General features: G+C 46.1%; 2 protein-coding genes across 3 annotated transcripts in view; both read right to left on the bottom strand.

Moving 5' to 3' along the window:
• The window catches only part of LOC111847224 (tripartite motif-containing protein 16-like), a 370043-nt gene that overhangs the window by 57660 nt on the left and 286443 nt on the right, over positions 1–25940 (bottom strand). The window lies entirely within an intron of this gene.
• The window catches only part of LOC140588914 (tripartite motif-containing protein 16-like), a 58868-nt gene that overhangs the window by 5659 nt on the left and 27269 nt on the right, over positions 1–25940 (bottom strand). Inside the window, exons 4-5 of one of the 2 annotated variants that reach the window (XM_072711571.1) lie at positions 8215–8374; positions 6063–6122 (exon numbers count right to left, since the gene is read on the bottom strand). In XM_072711571.1, the coding sequence (XP_072567672.1) occupies positions 6063–6122; positions 8215–8374 (220 nt within the window). Of the gene's footprint in view, positions 1–5418; positions 6123–7743; positions 8140–8214; positions 8375–25940 lie in introns of those variants that run through there. The other variant, XR_011990149.1, reaches the window with a different exon arrangement.

The following is a 25940-nucleotide window of genomic DNA, read 5'->3' as shown; positions in this document are numbered from 1 at the left end:
TAATAGGGCATCTGGATTTGTTGTCTTTAGTTAGTTGATCTTTAAAGGACAGCATTAAAACAACAAGCAAAAATAAACTGACTAACAGACAGACAAGGAGCCTTTACCAAGACAAAAGTGGATACAGGCAGTAGAGACGGAGAGCAACAAGTCATACTTTGAAAACCTTTTTTTCAGTTCGGCAGCTTATTAAAACTTAGAATCTGGAACAAATAAAAATAAATCCAACATAACGGAATACATATGAACCTTTACTCTCACTTCTGCCTGCGTTCATTTTTGAAACTGGTGGAAACACGGGCAGGTTCTGAAGAGGCATCAAGTGAGAACCAGCCCAGCACCGGCTCCGTGTTGGTGGAAATGAGGCATCAGTACAGTGTTCCCAGGTCCAGCCCAAGGTCTGCTTAAAATCCGCCCAACGGAAGCTGAAACTAGCCCAATATTTGAAATCCCAGTATATTGTATCTCAAAGAAATAAACCAGTATTTTGCATCCTTATCACACTGAAATATTCAACATTTTAAAACCACAGTTAAACACAATGACGTCACATAGATGGACAAACTCTCCTTTCCCAGGGTTGCCAAACGATTCAGTTTTACTCAGTATTAGGAGCCACCTTTCATAATAAAGAATTTCTTTTTCCCTGTACAGTCCGCTGCTACAGAACATTACGAAAGCAGTACAAAACCTTCAACCCGCGACCTCCTAATATTTACCTGTAACTGTATTTTCAAAACCGCCTAATTGAGAGTCACGTGACGCTCGTCGCTGATGGCAGCCTAGCTCTGCTCTTCCGCCCGCCCCGTCGCCCATTTTCGCCTCTATTACGCTGCCCTTGCCACTTACCTGCCAGAAATTTAACGCTGTTTTGCCAGACGATCTAGCTAATGGCTGCTAATCAGCATAGACCTCCCTCGGCTCTTTGCAGCCTGGAGGAGTCGCCCCGCTCCGATGGTGGCATAAGGCCATCTCTCCCCTCCTGGCCCCTTTTCTTGAGGAGATGAAGAACTTTGTCTGTGATCAGGTGAACTCTCTAAATGGTGAACTTCAGCAACACCATTCAGAGCTTCAGGCCGACCTGAACGCCCTGAGGACTTTAAGCCGATCCAAAAAGAAGTTGCCACTGTAAAGTCTGTTACCGCTCGACGTTCCAAGGAGCTGGTTGGATTCAATAAGGGTCTGCTGTCCCTGGATAGTAAGATTACTGAGATTGGGGACCGCAGCCATCACCTTAACCTTAAATTAACTGGGGTTAAGCTTGGCCACGAGGGGAGCGATTTGGGGTCATTTTTTACGCAGCTCTGACCTGCCATTTTCCGTCATCTCCCCAACTTTCAGCCAGCCATTGACCGTGCTCACAGGCTGTACGGCCGGTCCGAAACCTCTTCTCTCCCCCCTCCCATCATCATGCACTTTATTGACTTCCGTGACCCACAGGCAGTGATACGTGAAGCCAACAAAATACGGGACCTCAGCTTCGAAGGCGGCAGAATCTATTTTTATCAACACTTTAGCACAGGAGTTGAGCCTTTCTCCTTTTCTAATGTTTCCTGCAGGCCTGAAGATCTCCTTTGGCAGTCAGCATGTTCTGTGTTCTACTCCGGAGGACGCCAACGCCGCCATGGACCATTTCCAGTCTATTGGGACTCTTCCCGTTTGATTCTCTCTACACTGAGTTAATTGTCGGTCATTTCTGGCAGGTCACTGTAATCGCCTTGAGTTCTGTGTGTTGTGCTGCCCTCTTACCTGTTACTCCTGACTGTGATTAATCCGTCATTTGCGCTTGCTTTTGTTAATTATCTGTATGCTCGCTGGTCTTTTGCTGTTGTCTGATTGGCTGATGGCTCTTGATCGCCTCCTTCCCGTTTTGTATACGGGGCAGTAACGGTGGTGTGCCCCCCCCTCCACCCGCTCCTTGTGTAAATTTGTGCAGGATTTGAATTTAGTCGACTCATCCCATTTAATTAACCCTCCGCCAGAAAATTCTCCTTCATCTCTCCTGGCTTCCAGTCCCAGTCTCGCTTAGATTACATCCTTGTTTCACTCTCTCTTCCACCTGCTGTTTCTAATGCTTCTCTGATTTCTTCTCTACAGTATCTGATCACAAGTCTGCCTTCCTCCAGTTCCTCCTTCTCTACCTCCTCGGGCCCCGCGGTGGAAATTTAATTCTTCTCTGCTTCAAAACCCCAAATTCATAGCTTATTTAACCCCCAGCTTTGAGGAATTTATTTCCATTAATGCGGCTGAACTGACACCCCAGCCTGCTGCTGGATGCCTGTTAAGGGCTTCCTTCCTGACGCCATGGTCGCCTTTGCCAGTGGTTTGGCTCGCCTAGTAAACTATTGGCTCTTAGGCTTAGGCAGTGTGACTCATTCTCAGTGATAACTTCAGTTAAAACTAAGGATGGGCTCGTCACCACTAACCCTCTAGAAATCAATAAATCCTTTTTTCAGTTTTATTCTGATTGATTCTCTTCACCTCCTGTCTCCCCATTCTCTGATCCCAATTCCTTCCCTGATTCCTTACCCCTCCCCCAGCTCTCGGGTCCAGACGCCTCCATGCTTGATGCTCCTCTTTCAGTCACGGATCTTAAAGAGGTTCTGGACTCCATGAGCTCAGGGAAATCTCCAGGACCCGATGGTCTCCCTCCTGAACTCCTCTCTGCCTTCTGGAAACAGTTTTCTACTCCGCTTTTCCACATGCTGAATTCTGCTATCTCTGCTTCCCATCTTCATCCTTTTCCTAATTAATCCTCGATGACTTTACTCCTTAAACAAGGCAAAGACCCCACAGACTGTTCCAGCTACGGCTCCTTGTCCCTGATGAATCCCGATGTTAAGCTGCTCACTAAGGTACTTGCTTGTCGCTGCAGGTGGTGATTTCTAAATTGATTCACCCGACCAAACTGGCCTTATTAAGTCCCGCCATGCTGCCGACAACATGAGCCGCCCGCCGCATGTACTTCATGCTGCCCCCCCCTTTCTCGAGGTGCCAGGCAGGGCTGTCCCTTATCGCTCTTACTCTTTAATCTCTCATTAGAGCCCCTAGCTGCAGTCCTCCGTCATTCCGATCTTATTTCTTCTTTCCTGGTTAAAGATGTTTCTCAAAAAGTCTCCTTTGCTGACGATCTGCTGCTTTATCTTGGCAATGCCCCCACTGATCTTCCTCACGTCCTTAATTTGTTTTAAACATATGAATCCCTCTCTGGTTATAAGATTAACAGGTCAAAGTCTTCTCTCCTTCCACTGAATCCTGCCTCTCACTCCTCTTCATTTCCTTCTTCTACTCCTCAGGCGGACTCTTTCAGATACCTGGGGTTGGACATCTACCCCTTGGTCCCGGAGCTTACAGCTGCTGGTTTCCGCCGTGTTCTGGAGGGTATTAAAGTCTCGATGTTCTCATGATCTTCTCTTTCCGTTTCATTCCAGGTGAGACTGGCCATTATTAAAATGAACATCCTCCTGAGGATTAATTTTGTTAGTTCCTTACTTCCGCTTCCTCCTCCACCTAGATACTGGGCTTCCATTAAGTCTGTAGTTTCTGCATTTCTTTGGGATGGTAAGAGACCTTCTGTTAAACATTCCACTCTGATCTGTGACCGGTTAGATGGGGGTGTCGCCCTCTCAGATTTTGAACTGCACCACCATGCTTTCACCCTAAGGGAGTTAGATCAATCCTCCCCAGCATCCCCCTGTCTGGCTCCTCATCAAAGCAGGATGTCATTCCCCACTGTCTAACCTCTCTCCCTTTCTTACCCATTAAATTAAAATCTCTCTCGGCCTCTGTTGGTCCAGTTATTTCCCATGCCCTTCGTACATGGAGGAGGGTCGAGCGATTGCTGGGCCCCTTCCCGAAGTGACACCCCCGCACTCCGCTGTTCAACAACCCTGTCCTGAACATTGGAGGCCCCATCTCCAGCTCACCATGGTCATCGTCAGGCATTTCTACTCTGGGTGATATTTTTGACAGCTCGGGTCTCAAAACGTTTCAGTCTCTTGTGTCCATGTTTAACCTTCATTCCTCTTTGTATTCTTTTTACCTCCAGCTGAGATCTGTGCTTAGGGCTTGTAGTCTCTCTTTCTCCTCTCCTCTTCCTCCTCATCCGCTCTGCACATTTGCTTCGACTCTCTCCCCCAGTTCTAAGACTCCTGTCCAGTCTCTATTCCCTTCTCCCAGATCCTCTTACGAACCTCTCTCTGTCACTCCCGTCTGGCAGACGGAGCTCTCTCCCTCCCCTGTGTTATCCTGCAGTGTCATTTTTCAAAACATTAAAAACTGTTCTAAAAATCCGAATCATCAGTAAACACAATTTAAATTTCTCCATAGATTGTACCCCCCTCCCAGGAAACGCCATCTCATGGGTTTAGAGACTGACCCATTATGTCACCTCTGTCCCCTTCCAGTCCCTGGCACCTTTCTCCATATGTTCTGTCCTCCTGTTGCTGCAGTTTGGGATTACGTGGCTACATCTCTCGCAGCGTTTTTTTCCTGTTCTATTCCCCTGCAGTCCTTCTTCCTCTGATCTTCTCCTCTCTCTCGCTCCCAGCAGAGGCTCCTGATATCCGCCTCCTTGGCAGCTAAGTTGTTATTAACCTCTCACTGTAAATCTCCTGACCGCCATTCCCTCTGTCTGGACGTCTAACTTCTTTAACTTGCTGCTGCTCGCACTGTCTGCGGCTCGAATTAATAATCCCTCTGGCTCTACTCTTCAGAGCTTCAACATGAGCAGCTAGTCGAGGGCTGGCTGGGGGTCATTGTCTGAGTCTGCAGTGTTTATTTATTCATTGACCTATCTGCTTATCTATTGTAATTAAATTATGACTCTGTTATGTCTTTATTTTCACTGTTTCTACTTGTATCGTTGTTTTGTCTTCAGCTTTCAGCTGCACTCTCTCTGGGGCTGGGTGTGCTGGCGATTTGATGGATGATATATATATATATATATATATATATATATATATATATATATATATATATATAAAGTTTCAACCTTTTGGAGACTGATATTCTCTCTAAGAGGACTCATTCCTTCTCGGTTGTGTGCAGCCAGCGAGGTATGTTTGAGTTTATTCATGTTTTAGTTGTTTGCTGCATTTTAAGTTTTCAATGTATGTAACGTGAATGCCTGTTCGCTGTTCTATGTGACTAGTTTGACGGTGGATATAGGAAAAGAGAATCTGTTGATGCTGTTTAAAGACGGTGAAAGACTGTAAAAGAATAAATCCATCAGTAACCAGAAGAACCACGGCGTCGCATATTTCCTGGAGGGAGTGAAACCCAACTCCCTGGATGATGAAGTACGCTCAATTTTCAACAGAAGTGTGCAAACAAGAGGGCCAGATTATCTGAGGCCGTACCGCTTCTTAAAAATACACTCAGCTCCGGCCTCAGATAACCTGACACTCTTGGTTGTGCACCTCTATTGAAAATTGAGCGTACTTCATCATGCACTCTGTCAAATGATGACTGTGCATTAGGGCCTGCAGCAGTGCTGTCGTGCCGAGCGGGGACCGAGAAGGAATAGTCCAGGGACTCAGGGAAATGACGGCTTTCACACAGGGTTAATGAGGGGGCGTGGCACAGGGAATATATAGACGATCGAGGCATAACAGTGCTGTTTCTGCATGCATTTGCAAAAGTTTCTATAAAACCTTCATTGTCATCAGCATGTCTGCGGGTCCTTGAGCAAGGCCCTTAACCCCCCAGCTCCCTGGGCGCCCCAACAGGTGGCTGCCCTTCACAGACAGCTTGCTTTGCAAAGAGCAAGTTGAGGGAGGCATAAAAAAAAAGATTTTCCCCACAGGGACAATAAAGGATTGATTATTATTATTAAAAAGTACCTACCTGGTGTGGTGGAAAAGCACCCTGAATAAACCTGCCTTGCATTGCATTGCAACTGGATTAAAAGGTTACTGACATAAAAAGCTCATGTAAATGTGAAAGACCAGGAGGCAGCGGGAGAGAGAAAGAGAAGCTCCACTAGCAGAAGAAAATGAAACACAATAAAACACACTGCATCTCATACAGGGAGAGAGAAGCGTGCGTGTGAACAGACTCACATTGTAAGAATTCTGATCTGGTCCTGGGCACTAATACCGGTAGGATGGTGTCTTTGGTAACTAGAAGGAGACAGAGAGAAACAGGGATGTGAGTAAAAGGAATTGACTTGTGGGAGATGGACTTCACTCACTGTGGAGACAGCAGCAATAGGGGGACAATAACAGGCATTTTAACAAACTGCAAATCATGGTAAATTATGCATAATACAGATTATTGGTTTCTGTAATGTAGAAGAAACATGATTCATGTGATCTGGGTTTTGCAGCGTGTCGAATTTAGAGCTCACTAGTTTAGATTTTGTCTTATTTGAAACAGAAACTGACTTCGTCACACCGTGAGGCTGACTGTATTACATACTCTCTCTGCATGGTGTATATTAATGTGGCAGGAGTGGTAAGGGGAAAGGCCAGAGCGAACCACAATAGCCTGACTAAGCCACCCCAGGTCCTACTGCCCAGGGGCACCGACTGAATCGTCACTAGGGCAGAAAAATGAATGGTCTCCCCTACACAGGTCCAATTAGGACAGGCGATGTGAATTCCATAATAAGGATAAGGGCCCGGGGGTCCAAGAAAACAACCCACAGCTGACCGCAAGCAGACGGAAAAATTCAAAGGAATTACACATTTATTCAACTCATAACAGCAGCCTCAACAAACTAGAAACGGAACATAGTAACAATAACCAAACAACAATTACATATTGAATCACAGTCCCCAAATATCACACGGCCCCGCGTTTACAATGAAACAAAAACAAACACAGCAAAAAGAAGAAAACCAAACCAAAACACAAACACAGAAAATCACTTTAAATAACTGCAAAACTAATAAAAATCAAACCAAAACAACCAAAAACCACCCCATAAACCCGCAGACCACGCAAACGCTAGGACCCGGGGATTACTCACAAACTACAAACTACAAACTCTAATCAAACCAAAATAAAAAATGAAAAACACCAACTACTATAATCTAAAGACAGACAAGACAGCAGTGTTGCCAACTTAGCGACTTTGTCGCTATATTTAGCGAGTTTTTAGACCTCTCTGGCGACTCGTTTTCAAAAAAGCGATTAGCGACAAATCTAGCGACATTTATTTTTTTTGGAAATGTTCACCTTTCCGCGACTGCAAATGAATTGCGCATGCGCGAAGCCACCACTGGCTGATCTTGTCCTGGCTTATTGCCAAAAACTCCGCCATGTAAACAGTTAAATGACAGTTTTTAAGAATAAGTAACTCTTTGTCTCTTTGGGTCATTTTTGCCGGTCCCAAGCCCGGATATAGGAAGAGGGTTGGAATTATGATATAAAAAAAACAAGAATCGACACAAGAAAGTTCATTTGTAGTTCTACACGTATTTAGGGTGTTTTTTTAACCACCTTTTGTCTCTCCCACGACATTATTCCTCTCTCTTACAGCGTCCATTATAATTACATGCACATCATGATCATGCAAATTAGCGATGGCGTCATTTAGCGACTACTAGCGACTTTTGGGACAACCAATAGCGACATTCCTTGCTGAGGAGTTGGCAACAGTGCAAGACAGCAGCCCGACCCACTGCGAGCCACGAAAGGGGGAGGCTACCTAAAAATAAAACAAAAGCCAAAAAACAAACAATCAAGCCTGCCGTCATAGCTCAAATTCATTACGACTTCGGTCGATCTTATACCTACCTGAACCTGTAGCTACAGCTTAGCCAGCCATAACGAAAGCACCAGGCTAACACCACACCTTACCCACAGTCCACTGCAAACGTACCAAAGAACACGGAGATTAAAACGCAGAACCACAGACTACAGTAAATGTAACACCGAACGGCAAATGCCTGCCAGTAACATCGATCGGAGAGGGGGACGGCAATCGCTAGACGCAGACAGGACCAGCGGACAAACGCAGCGTCAGCCACTGCGTTCGGAGTCAATACGGTAACTGCACTGGACTCGGCGTAAACGCCGCGTCCTACCTATAAAGCCATCCCCGGTGCAGCTATAATTAACCCTGATTGACTCTAAATACTTGCCACACCCCCCTCTCATCCAAGTCAGCAGAGGCTAGCCAGCACGTGACCGCACTTTGTCTGAATTTGTCTAAATGCTCCGGTTACTTTAACAAGAACAGACTGGAAAATGTATTTATTTACTAACCTGTTCCATGGATCACTGCCATTTTCTTTTTGCAAACATTCTCCAGTTGATCCTTCAGTTCAGAAACCACCTTCCTGATATTCTCAAAAGAGCAGCGTGGACTGACGGAGATTCTGGGTCTAAATCCAGCTTCAGGGGTGACAGGAAGATCCTGGCACCTCTACAGACACACAGTCTAATTAAACAGCTTCATCAAAACAAATGTGTATGGCAATCTAACACCATTAACATCTGACAAATGACAGACTAGCTGAAATACAAATGAGAACATGCATCCATTTGAATACTCTGGTTTTCTTATTGTCAAAGTAGCTGTTCTGTTACCTGGAGGAAATGGATGTGATCCTCTGTGTGTGAAAGCTGCTCCAGCTCAGAGTGTCTCCTCTTCAGTTCATCAATATCCTGCTTCAGTCTCTCCATGTCTCCTTTAGTCTGACTCACTGCAGCCTTCTCCTGATTTCTGATCAGCTTTGTCAACTCAGAGCGATTTTTCTCAATGGAGCGGATCATCTCAGTGAAGATCCGCTCACTGTCCTGTACTGCTGACTGTGCTGAGCTCTGTTGGTGACACAGGGAGCAGAGGACAGTAAATTACAATTGGCCCCTTTTGAGACTCCAGAGAGCCTCATTGTACAATAGTGATGTGAGCTGACAGGAGGTATAAAAACAGCACAGGGCTGGGGTTTGGAGCGTCACCATGCTGGATGCCTCAGGTACTGAAACCCAGCCAGCACTGACTGGAAATGATCACTCATTAAGCTCATACACTGTCAGCTGCAGGGATTTGGCAGAGACTGGTGGCTGTATGGGGCAGGTTGGTTGTCACCATTAGGTCTCAGTTTAATAGGTTACTTTCTTGGTGTTTATTTGCATTATGCTGGGTTGTGAAAAGCTGTGTTTTTCTCAAATGGGCCTTTTATGGTATTTTTCTAAATAAATAAGGTACTACTGCTGCAACACTTGGTTAAACTCTGTTATCTAGCAACTTTGTCCCATTAAATCTCTGACACAGAATAACCCTCAGCAGCATTAATTTGATTAATCCGCACAAGTCTGTAAATCTGCAATCTGTTGAATCTGAAAGAAGATTCAATATAATCACAAGCCAGCTGTTATCTTCTCATCAGGTTCAAACTCACTGTGATTGAGGCCACAGCCTCTCTCAGCTCCTGCAGCTCCTTCTCTCTCATCTGAATTCTCTGCTGAAATTCCCTCTGTGTTTCCTCCATTTGTTTCTACAGATAGGAAACAAGATGACAAAACAAGTTTGTTTCATTAGCTGAGATCATATTCATTAATCATCCTGTCCAGGGTGGACCCCAGCCTTGGGCCCTATGCTGCCTGGGAAAGGATCCAGGCGCTCTCTGTGACCCTGACCTGGATTACTGGTTAGGAGATGGATGGATGGATGGATGGATGGATGGATAGATGGATATTCTTAAATGTCTTATTGACTGTAGGTAGGATAAACTGGACATAGACCCTTTGGTCCTGTTTCCACCTGGTATTAACATGCGTCCTGGGTGATCCAATCACAAGTGGGCAGCGCTAATTACAAGTGTGAAGACACCCAGGACACATTGAAGATGCATTGAGATCTGATCACTGAAACCACATTGGGAGGTGGTCTGGGCCGCATATGGCCACATTCTTACAGCAATGTGAAGGCGAATGTGTCCTGGGCTGCATTGCAGGACCGGCTACTCAACTGACGTCCTACTTGATTTATGTCAGATCGCATGTCAGTTGATAATGGGCCACCGTGTAGTAAACTGCACTGTGAACAACAATAATGCATCTTTTCTCCTGCGACACTAAAAACTCTGAATCTGCTGGGAAGTTGGTTTAATATTGGACTGCTGTGACCCATTCATATGGAAACCGTGTCATAGTGTGCATCACTGATGTTCCATGCAAATTCAGAAAAGGAAAAGTGATTTATTAAAGATGTTTCAGAATTTGCACAGATCATATATTTAATGAGCATGTTGGGGCGCGGCCTGGTGCAGGCAGGGAAATAAGGTGACAATCCACAACAACAACAACAACAAATTTATTTTTGTATAGCGCATTATCACAACATTACATCATCTCAAAGCGGTTTACAGCATCCCCACCCAAAGCCCCCAGTGTGTAAGCCATGGGCGACAGTGGCAAGGAAAAACTCCCTAGAAGGAAGAAACCTTGGGAGGGACCAGACTCAAAGGGGGAGCCCATCCTCCAGGGGCCGGCAGGGAGAGTCAAATTGGAGAGATGTCTAAGTCATCCTGTCCAAATAATAAACTTTGAGACACAACCGGGGAGCAGGGGGGAGATGACAAGCCGGTGCCAACGCTCCCTCCAATCGCCAGGCAACCAAAAGGCAGCCAGCGGGTTATACATGGACAATGACACAGACAGAACGGCAAGCTGGATGCACGTCATTGGTAGTGGCGACGTCACATGTTGCAGGGTGTGCTGGACATCTTGATAGATTGAGGTCTCCAGGCAGCTCCCCCCAGGAGGAGTAAGCATTCGGTGCTTTATAGGTTAATAGCAGTATTTTATAGTCAATCCGAGACTTAACTGGTAACCAATGAAGGGAGGATAAGACTGGTGTGATGTGATCACATTTTTTAGTGTTTGTGAGAACTCTGGCTGCTGCATTAAGAACATAAGAAATTTACAAACGAGAGGAGGCCATTCGGCCCATCAAGCTCGTTTGGGGAGAACTTAACTAATAGTTAAAATCTTATCTAGCATTCTGTACCAGCTGAAGTTTATGTAAGGAACCAGACAGGCCACCAGAAAGGAGGGCATTACAGTAGTCCAGTCTGGAAGTTACAAAGGCATGTATTAATTTTTCTGCATCACGAAGTGAGAGCATCTTACGAAGCTTGTCTATGTTCCGTAGATGATAAAACACAGTTCTAGTAATACTTCTTATGTGAGCATCAAAACATAGATCTGAATCAACTAGAAGACCAAGATTTCTAACCACCGTATTAGGTTGTGTAGGAAGGCCACTAATGCTGAGGTGGTGAAACATTTCTTGCAGCCTTGGGACCAATTACCAGTAGTTCTGTTTTTTCTGTGTTTAAAATTAGGAATTTTTTTGCCATCCAGCCTCGGATATCTAACAGACTGTCTTCTAACCGAGATAGGAGTGATGTATCATCAGGGTTAACAGATATATACTGTACAACTGTGTATCATCTACATAACAATGAAACCCAACACCATGATTTCTAATAATGTTACCAAGAGGTAGCATATATAGGGTAAACAGTAGTGGGCCCAGTACTGATCCCTGTGGGACACCGTATGTGACTTTGGTGGCCTTGGATGATTCATTGTTCACATGGGCATACTGATAGCGATCAGTTAAATATAAGCGGAACCAAGAGAGTGCTGTCCCCGTAATGCCAACTACACCTTCTAACCGGTCCAAGAGGATATTATGGTCCACAGTATCGAATTCTGCAGTTAAATCTAGTAATACCAACAGAGATATACAGCCACGGTCAGAAGCCATAAGTAAATCATTCATTACTTTGACTAGAGCAGTTTCTGTGCTATGGTTTGGTCTAAAGCCAGACTGATATAATTCATTAGTATTATTTTTTGTAGGAAAGAAGACAACTGACAAACTACAACCTTTTCTATGATCTTTGAAACGAAAGGAAGATTTGAGATAGGTCTGTAGTTTCCTATAACACTAGGTTCAAGATGTGGTTTCTTTAGGACGGGTCTAATAACAGCCATTTTAAAAGGTTTTGGAACATATCCAAGCCTAAGACATGAGTTTAACACATTTAACAGGGTATTGCATACCTGCGGTGCAATTTCCTTGAAGAATTTTGTAGGAATTGGGTCTACGAGGCTAGTAGAGGATTTACAGGAGGAAATTAAGCTCTTAAGTTCTGAGTGTTTTATAGGAATGAAAGATTCAAAGGTCTCATTATTGGTAGGCATAAGACTAGCAGGAGGCTGGCAGTCATAGGTAGCTAAGGACGTGCACTGGATGGTCTGTCTAATCTTAGTTATTTTACCATTTAAAAATGTAATAAAGTCATCACTCTTAAGGGCTTGCGGGACCTGCGAGTTTAATGAAGAATTCTGTGTTAACCTAGCCATGGATTCAAATAGGAATTTTGGATTGGTTTTGTTCCCGTCTATTAATCTGGAGAGATACACAGACCTAGCAGTCACTAGTGCTTGTCTGTATTTAGACAGGCTCTCTTTCCATGCAGATTTGAAAACTTCTAGTTTAGTTGAGCGCCATTTGTGCTCTAGCTTGTGTGATGCCTGTTTGAGTTCACGTGCATGATCAGAGCACCAGGGGGCAGGTTTCTTATCTCTATGCTTTATCTTCTTAAGTGGAGCTACAAGATCTAGTGTGCTACGAAGGGATTTTTCCATGTTTGCAGTTGCACGATGCTTCAGATGTAAGGCTGAAGGACTGTGGAAGTTGTTTCATAAATGTTGTTGTAGTTAGTGATATAGCAATTACTAGGTCAGGTAAATTTTAATATCTCCACCAATATGTTTGAAATTAATTAAAGTTTAATTAATTAGTATTTAATGATGATTATTGCCTAATCGTTATGCCGAATGTTGATTCCTCCACATTCGATTGCGATATTCCCGTGAGTCTGTTAATGTGAGACTTAAATGGGATTCACTAATTTCCAGTATGGTTTATAGTAACCTGGGTTAGAAAGCTCGTCCACCGAGCTGCGTCACCAGGTAATGTAAACGATCGGTAGCATTAGAGTCTCGCGAAATTTCAGACGAGTTTGAGGTTTCAGTGCATGTAGCAAGATCGCACAGAGGCAGGGACTATTGTGAGTACTCAATGAACAGAGGCTGAATTCATGTAAAAGACATGCATTTTGTCATGCCCCGCTCCGTCCGATCCTAATGTGTGCCACGCCCCCTCGTTAACGTCATGTGGAATCCCAGTGTTTTACAGCTGTTTAGGATTGTTGTCATTAGTTCAGTGTATTTAGTCCGCGTTTCCGTTTGTATCCCCAGTCCGGTCATTGATGTAATGTCAATCTGCCTTGCTGCATGTTCCTTCTTGTTTGCTCCCATTAAACCACGCATCTTCCCTGATCCTGTCTCCTCGCCTCTGCGTTCTTGGCCAGCGTGTAACAGAATGACCGGACTCGACGAGAAGAAACCCCAGATCGGTGAGGCTGACTTCCTTGACCTCACCGACGAGGTTTTGTACTGGCTTGCCCAGCCTGAAGTCCAGGAGAATTCCCTGCTTCGGGCTATAGCCAGCCGGAGCAGGGACGTCTTAGGATCGGACGGAGCGGGGCATGACAGATAGGAGATGTCCCTGCCCGGAGACGTGCACCTTGCGGGGGAGGTGCGCGACAACGTGCGGCAGCTTCGGGAGGGGGTTGCCAGGATATCGCTGAGGCAGGTTGCTTGGGATTGCGGGCCGCCAGACAGCGAGCTACCCGTTGTGCCCCTGCCTCCGCCTGCCTCAGCGTGGAGAAGAAAGCGGAGAAACAGAAGACAGGAGAGCACGCATGAGGTCTGTCTGGGGGCCGTCTCAGTTTCCGCTGCTTGCCCTGCTGCACATAGGGAGAATCCCCACCCGATTCTCCACCCGGCGGTGTTTGCGGGTGACGTCACCACCGCTTCGCTGCCCAAGCCAGCTTCTCCCTTCATCGGGACGCGCCTGGCCCTTAAAGGGACCAGGTCCATTAAGGACATTATCCCGCTGGTTCCGCGATTTCGGACGCGGGCAGCGCCCCCCGTGGTTCCTGAGGCGGCTGCAGCGCCCCCCGTGGTTCCTGAGGCGGATGCAGCGCCGCCTGCCCAGTCCCCTGTGCAGCCCCTTGTGACTTCCGTGCTCCCCGTGACTCCAGCTCAGGTCCCTGTGACTCTTGTGCTCCCTGTTCAGTCCCCAGAGGTTCTCTTAGCGCCCCCTGCTGGCCGCACGCCTGTTGTGCCTGCAGCTGCGCCCCCAGTGACTCCCGTGCCTGCAGCTGCGCCCCCAGTGACTCCCGTGCCTGCAGCTTCCCGCACGCCTGAGGTCCCGCCTGAGGCCGCCGCTCTGACCGCGGCCCCGCCTGAGGCCGCCGCTCTGACCGCGGCCCCGCCTGAGGCCGCCGCTCTGCCCGCGGCCCCGCCTGAGGCCGCCGCTCTGCCCGCGGCCCCGCCTGAGGCCGCCGCTCTGCCCGCGGCCCCTGAGCTCTCAGCTCAGCCCCCCACGACTCCCTATGCTCCTGTCCCCGAGGAGGTCCCTGACTGCTGCCCTGATGCACCTCTCTCCATAGTGGAGTCAGAGGGGGAGCTTGAGTGGGACCCCTCGGGGATTGCCTTGGCTACCCCCGTGGCTTCCCCTGTGACTACCCCCTTGACTTCCCCTGTGACTCCTCCACCGTCACCCCGGTGTGACAGACCCCGGCCAGGTCCCCGCCTATCAGTCTCCCAGAAAGGGCGGGGACACCTGTGTCGGGCCCAGGTCCCGCCCGCCCTGCCCCCTGGCTCGCCCGTTCGGTCCCTAGCTGTCGCTCGGTGGCTGCCTGCGGGTCCTCCGGCTCTGGGTCGGCGGTCCCCTCCGGGTCCCCCCCCGGTGCCTCGGTGCCGGTCCTCGGCGTCGTCTCCGGCTCCATGTCGGTCGCCTCCGGGCCCCCCTGCTTCGGCGGGGTGTCGGACGGCGCCTTCGCCGGCTCCGGCTGTGCCGTCGCCTGCCGCGGCTTCCCCCTCCTACCTGCCTCCGCTGGTGTTCCCTCCTGCTCCCTCCGTGTCCCCTCCGTCTCTCCCTCGTCCCGTTCCCTCGGCCCCTGTGTGGTTCCCTCCTGCTCCCTCCTCCCTGTCGCCTGCAGTCCCTCCGGCCGCTGCCCGTCGCCCGCCTGGGCTCTCTTGGGCTCCCCTGGCTCCTCCTCCCTTTCCCTCCGTCCCGCCTGTTTTTGCTCCTTGTCCCTCTGTTCCTCCTGTGGTTCCTGTGTTCACTCCTGGTCCCTTTGTGTTGCCGTTCGGTGTTCCTTCTGTGCCCTCTGTGTCTCCCTTCTTTGTCTGTCTGTCTGCGTTCCCTGTCCTTTGTCGGGTTTTGTCTTGGTTCCTGTCCTTGTTCCTGTTCTGTGTCTCTGTCTTGTTTCCTGTTTCTCGTTGAGGTTGTTTTTTGGTTTTTGTCTTTCAGGTCCTGTTCCCCGGTCTCGTCTCGTCCGTCGCCTCCTCTCGGGCGCGCCCAGTGTGCGCGCCTTTGGGGGGGGGGTTCTGTCATGCCCCACTCCGTCCAATCCTAATGTGTGCCACGCCCCCTCGTTAACCTCATGTGAAATCCCAGTGTTTTACAGCTGTTTAGGATTGTTGTCATTAGTTCAGTGTATTTAGTCCGCGTTTCCGTTTGTATCCCCAGTCCGGTCATTGCTGTAATGTCAATCTGCCTTGCTGCATGTTCCTTCTTGTTTGCTCCCATTAAACCCCGCATCTTCCCTGATCCTGTCTCCTCGCCTCTGCGTTCTTGGCCAGCGCGTAACACATTTATTCCAAGCTAACACGACAACTAACACAGACCTAACACATACAACAAACACGAAATAACGGAAAAGAAACAAACAATGTAATTATAGAAATGCAATGACCGGATTAAATTGAGTAAACTTAAAAGGGAAATACTGTTCTGCAAAGCAAGCACAGTTTGTGGAAACACGACCCTAAAGTCTTAGCAGGTTAACAGAACAGCTTAGGTTTTTAGAATAAGAGGAAGGTGGTTTGGTCTAAAGCCAGACTGATATAATTCATTATTATTATTTTTTGTAGGAAAGAAGACAACTGACAAACTACAACCTTTTCCATGATCTTTGAAATGAAAGGGGGGGGTGTGTTCTTGGCAGTTGGTTGAAGAGCTGATGAAATGATGGCACTAAGGAAGGCGCGGCAATTGGGATGGACCCCCTTGGATTTTCTCTCCTTGGGAAGTTTTGTCTTTGTTGTCTTTGTTTGTCTTTCTGTCTAGCTGGGCCTTCACCGGCAAGCTTCAGGAGGGCTTCTGATGGTTTTTCTGCTTGGGCTGATGGGCTTTTCTCTTCTCTTGGGCTGATGGTTTTCTCTGCTCCAGCTGATGGTCTTTTTCTGCTTTGTTCTGAGGTGCCAGGTTTTTATGGTCTAAAGTTCATGAATAGGGATGACCAGGAATTCGACTCCTGCCCCAATGGCTGTCCATCCAATTGGTGAAAATCCCAGTAACTGAGCATATTGTGAAATACTCAGACAGGCCCGTCTGGCACCAACAACCATGCCACGCTCAAAATTGCTTAAATCACCTTTCTTTCCCATTCTGACATTCAGTTTGGAGTTCAGGAGATTGTCTTGACCAGGACCACACCCCTAAATGCATTGAAGCAACTGCCATGTGATTGGTTGATTAGATAATTGCATTAATGAGAAATTGAACAGGTGTTCCTAATAATCCTTTAGGTGAGTGAATATATATATATATTCTTTTTGTATGTGTGTGTGTATGGGGGTAAGGGTTATAGGGAGTGACTGCCATTTGTTTTCTGCGTGTACAGCGTTTTTGTCCCTGTTTTGTGATTAGCGAGGGTTAGGATAGCGTTTGTCTTTTGTTTCACTTTATTTTGGATTAGGGAAGTTCGTCGGTACGCGGGTAGTTAATTCACTGGATTTTGTTTATTGTTTTGGCCGGTGTCACTCCTGAAGCTCACCTTTTCCCCAAATATACACAGTGTTACCATCATCATCGCCTTGGGTGATTATGCCCTGACCTCCTTCTCCTCTACCTCCCGACTCCCTGCTCCCCGTTTCCCGAACCATATCGCTGTTTACGCCCCGTCCCTAGACCGGGACGTAACACTTGGCACACTTTAGGCCCCTTAGTGCCAATTGGGCATCGTTTAAATGCCACGGCCTACCTGAGCATTGTTTCTGACAATGTCCATCCCTTTATGACCACCATGTACCCATCTTCTGATGGCTACTTCCAGCAGGATAATGCACCATGTCACAAAGCTCGAATCATTTCAAATTGGTTTCTTGAACATGACAATGAGTTCACTGTACTAAAATGGCCCCCACAGTCACCAGATCTCAACCCAATAGAGCATCTTTGGGATGTGGTGGAACGGGAGCTCCGTGCCCTGGATGTGCATCCCACAAATCTCCATCAACTGCAAGATGCTATCCTATCAATATGGGCCATCATTTCTAAAGAATGCTTTCAGCACCTTGTTGAATCAATGCCACGTAGAATTAAGGCAGTTCTGAAGGCGAAAGGGGGTCAAACACCGCATTAGTATGGTGTTCCTAATAATCCTTTAGGTGAGTATATATACATACACACACACACACACACAATAGTAGCTATACCTATTTATTTATTCAAATGTATACAATTTTCAAGTGAGAAAGGGGTGAAATAGGTGATGAACATGGTTATAAGGGTGGCACACAAAACACTAAGAATGTCTAAGGACACATACAAACATAACCTATCTGTATATTGAGACTAGTAGTCGTGAGTAAATCAATATACAGGGTATGCAAAGGCCAAACTTAAAAGAAACTTTCTTTGGGGTGTTGCTCTGTTGGGTGAGTGGTATGTAAGGCAGAATGTATGGGGAGGGGGTTGTGTGCCAAGTCGAGGGACCCCTGTCCTTGAGGTCCACTCTGCTGTCTGTAGGTCCCTAAATCTTTGGGCAATTAAAGTTGGAGTGCTGGCCTCCCTTGTTATCTGTGTGTGTGTGTGTGTGAGCGGGTTTACCTATCCTTGTGGGGACACAATGTCCACATAATGTGATAAATATCCATTTTTTTCCCTTATGGGGACCGGTTTCCTGGTCCCCATAAGGGAAAACTCTATTTTATAAAAATCGGTGACTGCTATGAAAAAACTAAAAATGTACTCTTGTATTTTGAGTGGTTACTTATGGTTATGCTTAGGGTGGGGTGGGGGATAAGGTTGTCATAGCTAGCGTTAGCATTTTTCCCATAGAAGTGAATGAGCAGGCCCCATAAGGATAGGGATACCCGGCATGTGCGTGCGTGTGTGTGTAGGGTGTTCATCTTGCTCCTAAAGTTAAGGCTATATTTTTATACTAATTTAAAATAACACATTTTTGTTTGCCTATTTAACAATGGGGTGTTATAGCCCCCCCGCTGTAGTCTCGCTGCTACAGTTTGTCGGATGGCGGCCATGTTTAACGCCGCTACTCTATACGCACGTGCTACATGGGAAGAGAGAGAGAGAGTGAGTGAGTCTGAGTGTGAGTGTGCCTACTCCTAACAGCACGTGGCTGCAGCCTGACACCCCGTTATAGAAGGGCTGGACGCGTATGCGCTAGTTTACATTCATCTTGCTATACGTTTTTTATTATTCCTTAAAATGTAATTAAAAATAACACATTAATAAATACATAAATAAATTATCCTCTTAAATTTTAACAGCCCCCTGTCTGACGAAACCACGTTCCGCTTAGCATTATGACATATATGCTCCCACGTGGCCCCTTACAGTAAAGCACATCTGATACCATATATGGACATGACTCTGGACCAATCAGAATACTATATATGGACATGACCCTGGACCAATCAGAATAAAGGGCACACCCCTCCTGCCTGTGGTGCCATAAATGTACCCACACTAAATTCTGCCCAAAGTGCCATATATTCTCTTTTTAGCCACCCATAGCAGCACCCAGGGAGCTGGGGGTTAAGGGCCTTGCTCAGGTACCCCCAGATGTGCCAAGGCCAGGCTTGAACTGACAATCTTCTGATCATAGGCAGAGAGGCTTAGTCCACTCAGCGACAGGCTGTCCCGGAACTATCACACTCTGGCTGTTTCATGTTTACTGCACCATTCTCAGGAAACTCTACACAATGGAGTGTGTGAAATTAAAATCCCAGGATGGTGGCTGTTTCTGAGATGATGGAGCCGCTACTCTTATGCTGAGCTCCATTTACCTCGAAGGTCGGAACTCAGAGCTGGGAATGACGTCACAGACGAGTTAAACACGTTCCAGTGCAGCAAGTCGGAAAGCCATTTAGCAAAACCAGGGAACAGTTTCAAAAAGCAAGATTTCTTGCTTAGTCAGATAACTTGTTGGATTTAATGTGCCCCAGTTTAAATGGCCTTTTTCTTCATTCACAAATATTTAGCCCAGACTACATTAAATACATCTGGCTGAGCAAGACATCCTGCTTTCTGAAACGGGCCCCAGTTCCAGCCCAGTTAATTGTTAGCCACTGTATGTGTGATCACACCATATTTAAACCCTCTTAGCTCACACATCTCAGCCATTCAGATGCTCAGATGCTTGAATTCAATCAGAACTTTTTAAACTTGCACTTTCAGTTATTTTCAGTTATTACCAAACCAGACATGTTTTGAGTGTTTTGTAGCAATTATACTAACACGTGTTAAGGCAAAATCCATTGATGTTGAGTGTTATAATTTATATGAGTACTTCTGGCCTGACCTGTATCTCCGTCCTTCTTGCAGCAGCTGAGACTGTATCATGGCCTCTGTGTTCATCCATCATACAGGGATAACAGATGCACTGCTGGTCGGTACGGCAGTAGACCTCCAGCGGTCTATCATGGTGAGAACAGACCTTGTCCTGCAGATGTCCAGTGGCATCAGTCAGCTTGTGCTTCTTAAAAGCTGGAGACTCATAGTGAGGCTGGAGGTGAGTTTTGCAGTAAGAGGCCAGACACCCCAGGCAGGACTTGGCAGCTTTGCGTTTTCTCCCAGTACAGAAATCACACTCCACATCTCCAGGTCCAGCATAATGGTCAGCAGGAGTAGCTGCTTGTAGTCCAGTCTTCTTCAGTTTCTCCACCACTTCAGCCAGCATGGTGTTTCTGCCCAGAACAGGCCTGGGTGTGAAGGTCTGTCCGCACTGGGGGCAGCTGTAAACTCCAGCATGATCCTCCCGATCCCAGCAGCTCTTAATGCAGCTCATACAGTAACTGTGTCCACAGTTGATAGCCACTGGATCCTTCAGTAGATTGAGACATATTGGACAGCTGAACTGGTTCTCATCCAGTGTGGAACTGGCTTCTGCCATTTTACCACGAGCACTGATAGGATTCAGTTTCGTTTTCTCTCACAGTCGTCTGTGTGTGAGAGTGGGAGGAACTTCCTGCTTCTCAGGCTGCAGTAGATGTGGTTTTTGACTGAGGCCAGACAGAGAAGAGCAGACTGGGCAAACACTGGAGTTTGAGTGTATAAATGAACTAATCCATTAGACAAGCTATACAGACACACAGTTCAGACTAGCTAATCTACCTGAAACTAAGCTGGTTTAAGCTTGGCCAGTACTTGGATGGGAGACCAACTAAGAAAGCTAGGTCGCTGCTGAAGAGGTGTTAGTGTTGCCAACAAATTAGCTTAACCTGTGGTCTGTGTGGATCCCAGTGCAGTGATGGGGACAAAATGCTGTAAAAATGGTGAGTTCTTTGGATGGAATGTAAAACTGAGGTCCTGATTCTCTGAGGTCACCTCGTTAAAAAAAATTGCTCACTATGGCCCTGTCAAATCTGGCATCCTAATCATCTCCTGTATCTAACTGGTGAATTCTCTCCTGTCCCTTCACCACCTTAGTTACTGTCTGGTTTGCGTACTGGTGCAGAATGGCTGCTGTCACATCATCCCAGTAGGTGCTACACAGTGGTGGTGGTTGAAGTGGCTTCCCATTGCTTCTGTAAAGCACTTTAGGTGCCTGGAAAGGTACTATATACATACACATTCATTCATAACTGTTACTGACATTGATTTTCCCCAAACAAGCTATATGACTACTATTTGATTTTATAGATAGATATTAGGTAGAAATGTGTAAGAGCTGTTCTATTGAGAATGAATTTCTCTGTCTGTTTAGATGCTTGTCTGTTTGCTTTTTTTCTCTAGATGAAGCAGTTTTACCGGAAAAATTTGAAGCTGTTATGTGGTATCAAGTGTAGGTTCAAGGTTCAAGGTTGCTTTTATTGTCATTTCAACAATATACGTGGTGCATTACAAAGTGAAATGAAATAACGTTCCCGGGACCATGGTGCTACATAAATGGAGTAGGACAGTACAAAAAACATAAATTGCACGTACTGTATGTAAAGTGCTACTTAAAAGGATTGGGGAGGTAAAGTGCACGTGTGCAGACATGTGCAAAGACAGCAGGTAAACAAACACGAGACAAGTGCAACAGTGTGTGTGTGTGTCTCAGTCCAGTCACTGTGTGTTTAGAAGCCTGATGACTTGCGGGAAGAAGCTGTTGCAGAGTCTGGTAGTGAGGGCCCGAATGCTTCGGTACCTCTTACCAGATGGCAGGAGGGTGAAGAGTTTGTGTGAGGGGTGCGTGGGGTCCTCCACAATGCTGGTGGCTTTGCGGATGCAGCGTGTTTGATGAATGTCAGTTATGGAGGGGAGAGAGACGCCGATGATCTTCTCAGCCGTTCTCACTATCCGTTGTATGGTCTTGCGGTCTGTTACAGTGCAGTTCCCATACCACACAGTGATACAGCTGCTCAGGATGCTCTCGATCGTCCCCTTGTAGAAAGTGGTGAGGATGGGTGGTGGCAGATGGGCTTTCCTCAGCCCCCGCAGAAAGTAGAGATGCTGTTGGGCTTTCTTGGCTATGGAGCTGGTGTTGAGGGACCAGGAGAGGTTCTCCGCCAGGTGAACACCGAGGAATTTGATGCTCTTGACGATCTCCACAGAGGATCCGTCGATGTTCAGCGGTGAGTGGACGCTCCGTGGTCTCCTGAAGTCAACAGTCATCTCTTTTGTTTTGTCCACATTCAGAGACAGGTTGTTGACTTTGCACCAGTCCGTTAGCTGTTTCATTTCCTCCCTGTATGCTGACTCGTCGTTCTTGCTGATGAGACCCACCACAGTCGTGTCATCGGCGAACTTGATGATGTGGTTTGAACTGTACATTGCTGCATAGTCGTGAGTCAGCAGAGTGAACAGCAGCGGGCTGAGCACACAGCTCTGAGGGGCCCCAGTGCTCAGTGTGGTGGTGCTGGAGATGCTGTTTCCGATCTGGACTGTCTGAGGTCTATCAGTCAGGAAGTCCAGGATCCAGTTACAGAGGGAGGTGTTCAGGCCCAACAGGCTTAGCTTTTCTGTCAGGTGCTGAGGAATGATTGTGTTGAATGCTGAACTGAAGTCTATGAACAGCATTCGAACATATGTGTCCTTTTTGTCCAGGTGGGTGAGTGCCAGGTGAAGGGTGGTTGCGATGCCATCGTCCGTGGAGCGGTTGGGACGATAGGCGAACTGTAGAGGATCCAGAGTAGGTGGCAGCAGGGTTTAACATGCTTCATGACGAGCCTCTCGAAGCATTTCATGATTATAGGTGTGAGTGCTACGGGACGGTAGTCGTTCATGCATGCAGGTAGTGTAACATGCAAGTATGTGCTATTATAGATAAACTGTGTCAGGTTTAGACAGAACAAGCTCTGATAAGTACTATTAGTCTACAGATTTGTTTTTTACATTGTGTAATGTAACATATCTGGAAATAAATGATGCGGCACACAAATGTCATTCTTTTTCCATTTTGTTCCTATATGTGTGCTGGGAGTATCAATCTATCTATCTATCTATCTATCTATCTATCTATCTATCTATCTATGTATCTATCTATCTATCTATCTATCTATCTATCTATGTATCTATGTATCTATGTATCTATCTATCTATTTATCTATCGTAATGTATCATATCTATCTATCTATCGTAATGTATCGTATCTATCTATCTATCGTAATGTATCGTATCTATCTATCTATCGTAATGTATCGTATCTAAGTCCCGGTGTCCCTGATAAAATGCTGTGTCACTGTGTCTTTCATGAAATGGTGAGTCACTGACCCTGACTAAATTCTGAGTGACCATGTCCCAGATGAAATGCTGAGTCTTCATGTCCCTGATGAAACACTGTGTCCATAATGAAATACTGGGTCATCATGACCCTATTGAAATGCTTTGTCACTGTGTCCCTAATTACAGTTTTTCTCAGTCGCTTTCATGCAATTTCCCCATTAGAAACACCATTCTCACCACTCTTAATGCAGTTCTCAAAACAGTAACACAGTCTCTCACACAAATTAGCATTTCTCATCTGACTTTGACAATTCATCAAAACAGTTCATGCATTAATCACTGAGAGTTGCAGGTCTCTCACTCGTTTTGATACTGTCGCACAATGCATTAGTGCCATCAATCGATTCATTTTAAACTTCTTTCAGGTATGTAGTAAAGAGTAAGGTCAATCACACACTGTTAGTGGTAACAATAAAATTGGTCTTCAATTGAAAATAAGTAGAATTACATGTTCTCAGATAAGAATCAATTGAAACAAAGAGAAACACATGTTCACAATCTATAAGATTCTAACAGGTTTGGATGCTGTTCAACCGAATAGTTACTTCAGCATTAGTTCAAATACAAGAACTCGTGGCCATAGGTGGAAATTAGCGGGAGAACATTTTAAAACAAATTTGAGGAAGCACTTCTTTACACAGCGCGTAGTCAGAGTATGGAATAGTCTTCCTGATAACGTAGTGCAAGCTGAATCCTTGGGTGCCTTTAAATCAGAGCTAGATAAGATTTAAACTCTGAGCTATTAGTTAAGTTCTCCCCAAGCGAGCTCGATGGGCCGAATGGCCTCCTCTGGTTTATATAGTTCTTATGTTCTTATGTTCTTATATCACAGGTGCATGTCATGCCTCTAAATTGCATTCACACAAGCAGATATATAGGTGCTCAGGTTCCACTCAGTGCATAGTGCTATAAATGGAGCAGGAAGATGCAAGAGGGCGTGAGGCTCGAATGGCAAGAGGGAGAGGAGCACGCAGAGGACAAAGAAGGGCTCACGGAGGACAACCGGGTAGATATCAGAGGGTCACTGCAGAAATACGGGCAACAATTGTAGATCATGTCATCAATCATGGCATGAGCTTTGCTGAAGCTGGCAGGCGGGTGCAGCCTCAGGTGGCACGATGTACTGTGGCATCTATTATACGGACATTCAGGACTGAGAGCAGGTAACTGGTCCAACATTTTCATTAGTTCTGTATCATATGCAGTGTATCAAATACAATTCTGTAGTATGCAGTACAAAGAGTCAGCTACCGCTGGATAACAATTGATGTCCCCGTTTGTGTTGTCAGAATAGAACCACTGCCTCATTCTGGTGGGAGAGGCCCACTTCTGTCACATGAGCAGCAGATGGCAGTTGTGGATATGGTGAGGGAAAACAATGCCGTTAGGCTAAAAGAAATAGAACGTAATATTGTGGAGGACAATGGCATTTTTGAGAACATTACCTCTGTGAGTCTCTCCACCATTGACAGAGTTCAATGCTGAAAAAGCATGCTGTCTCAACAAAACAGCTGTACAAGGTTCCATTTGAGAGGAACAGTGAAAAGGTTAAAGAACAAAGAAACACAATGTAAAGGTGAGGAAATGCATATTGGTCCTTGACAAGATTTCAGGATTTCATGATCAACATGATCACTCTTGCACTCTTTTGCTCTTTATTTGTATATATGTGTAAATGAATGTTACATATGTTTGTGTTCCTATTTTACAGAGGATACTTGAGTTGGAGGCCAGTGAGACCCAGCACATTTTGGTGTATGTAGACGAAGCAGGATTTAACCTAAACAAAGTAAGGCGACGTGGCAGGAACATAATAGGTCAGAGGGCCACAGTAGATGTCCCAGGCCAGCGTGGGGGCAACATCACAATGTGTGCTGCTGTTGCTGAACATGGAGTCATTCACAATGCAGCCAGCATTGGGCCCTGCAACACCAACTTCTTCAGTTTTTGGATGGGCTCTACAGTGCTCTTATTCCAGAAAATGCTAGGGGGGTTGTGAGGGCCAACATGCCATGCTTTGTTGTGATTTGGGACAATGTACGTTTTCACCATTCAAACCATGTGAGGGAATGGTTTGAAACCCACCAACGCATGATGATGGTGTTCCTGCCGCCTTATTCACCATTCCTCAACCCCATCAAGGAATTCTTCTCTGCTTGGAGGTGGAAGGCGTATGACTGCAGGCCCCATGATCAAATGTCATTATTGGAGGCAGTGGATGCTGGCTGTGGGGACATCACACGTCGGGCCTGGGTGCGGCATGCCAAAAGGTTTCTCCTGCTTTGTCTCAGAAGAGAAAATATCAGGTGTGACGTAGATGCAATGATGTGGCCTAACAGGGAAGAGAGACTGGATACCCCATGAGGGACTTCACAGCACATCTGTGTTCCCCCTGCTCTAAAGCAGGGTTTAGCCATGCTTTCTCAGTTATAGTAATTATCTGTATATTTACAAATATTTTGTTACATTTTACAGTTTTTCTCAGGTGCTTTAATGCATCTCTCACAACAGAATTGAAATTTTCAAAACTGCTCGTTCTATTCCCACAACCTCTAATCAGTTGTGCAGATCATAACAGCAATTTCTGGTTGTTTTCGTCATTTTGCAATTGCTTTAGTACACTCAGGCAGATGCTTATGTGCAATTCTCAGCTATATCATACATCAGCGGTTGCTTATGTCATGATGCTCAAAATGCTTTGTGCTAGCCCTCTTTGCATGGTCTTACACTCCAGACAAACTTGTCATTTTGTCATTGTGTAAGTCATTGCAGTCAAAAGTGTTCAACAAGATATCATTGGCTATCAAGTGTATCTTATAGGTTTCTATAAAACTATTTTGGCATGTATTCACAATACTAATGATTTCTGCACCATTTT

Source organism: Paramormyrops kingsleyae, chromosome 4 (genome assembly GCF_048594095.1).
Source record: "Paramormyrops kingsleyae isolate MSU_618 chromosome 4, PKINGS_0.4, whole genome shotgun sequence".
Taxonomy (NCBI): domain Eukaryota; kingdom Metazoa; phylum Chordata; class Actinopteri; order Osteoglossiformes; family Mormyridae; genus Paramormyrops; species Paramormyrops kingsleyae.
The sequence above is the reverse complement of the archived record's forward strand: the minus strand, read 5'-3'. Positions and strand labels throughout refer to the sequence as shown.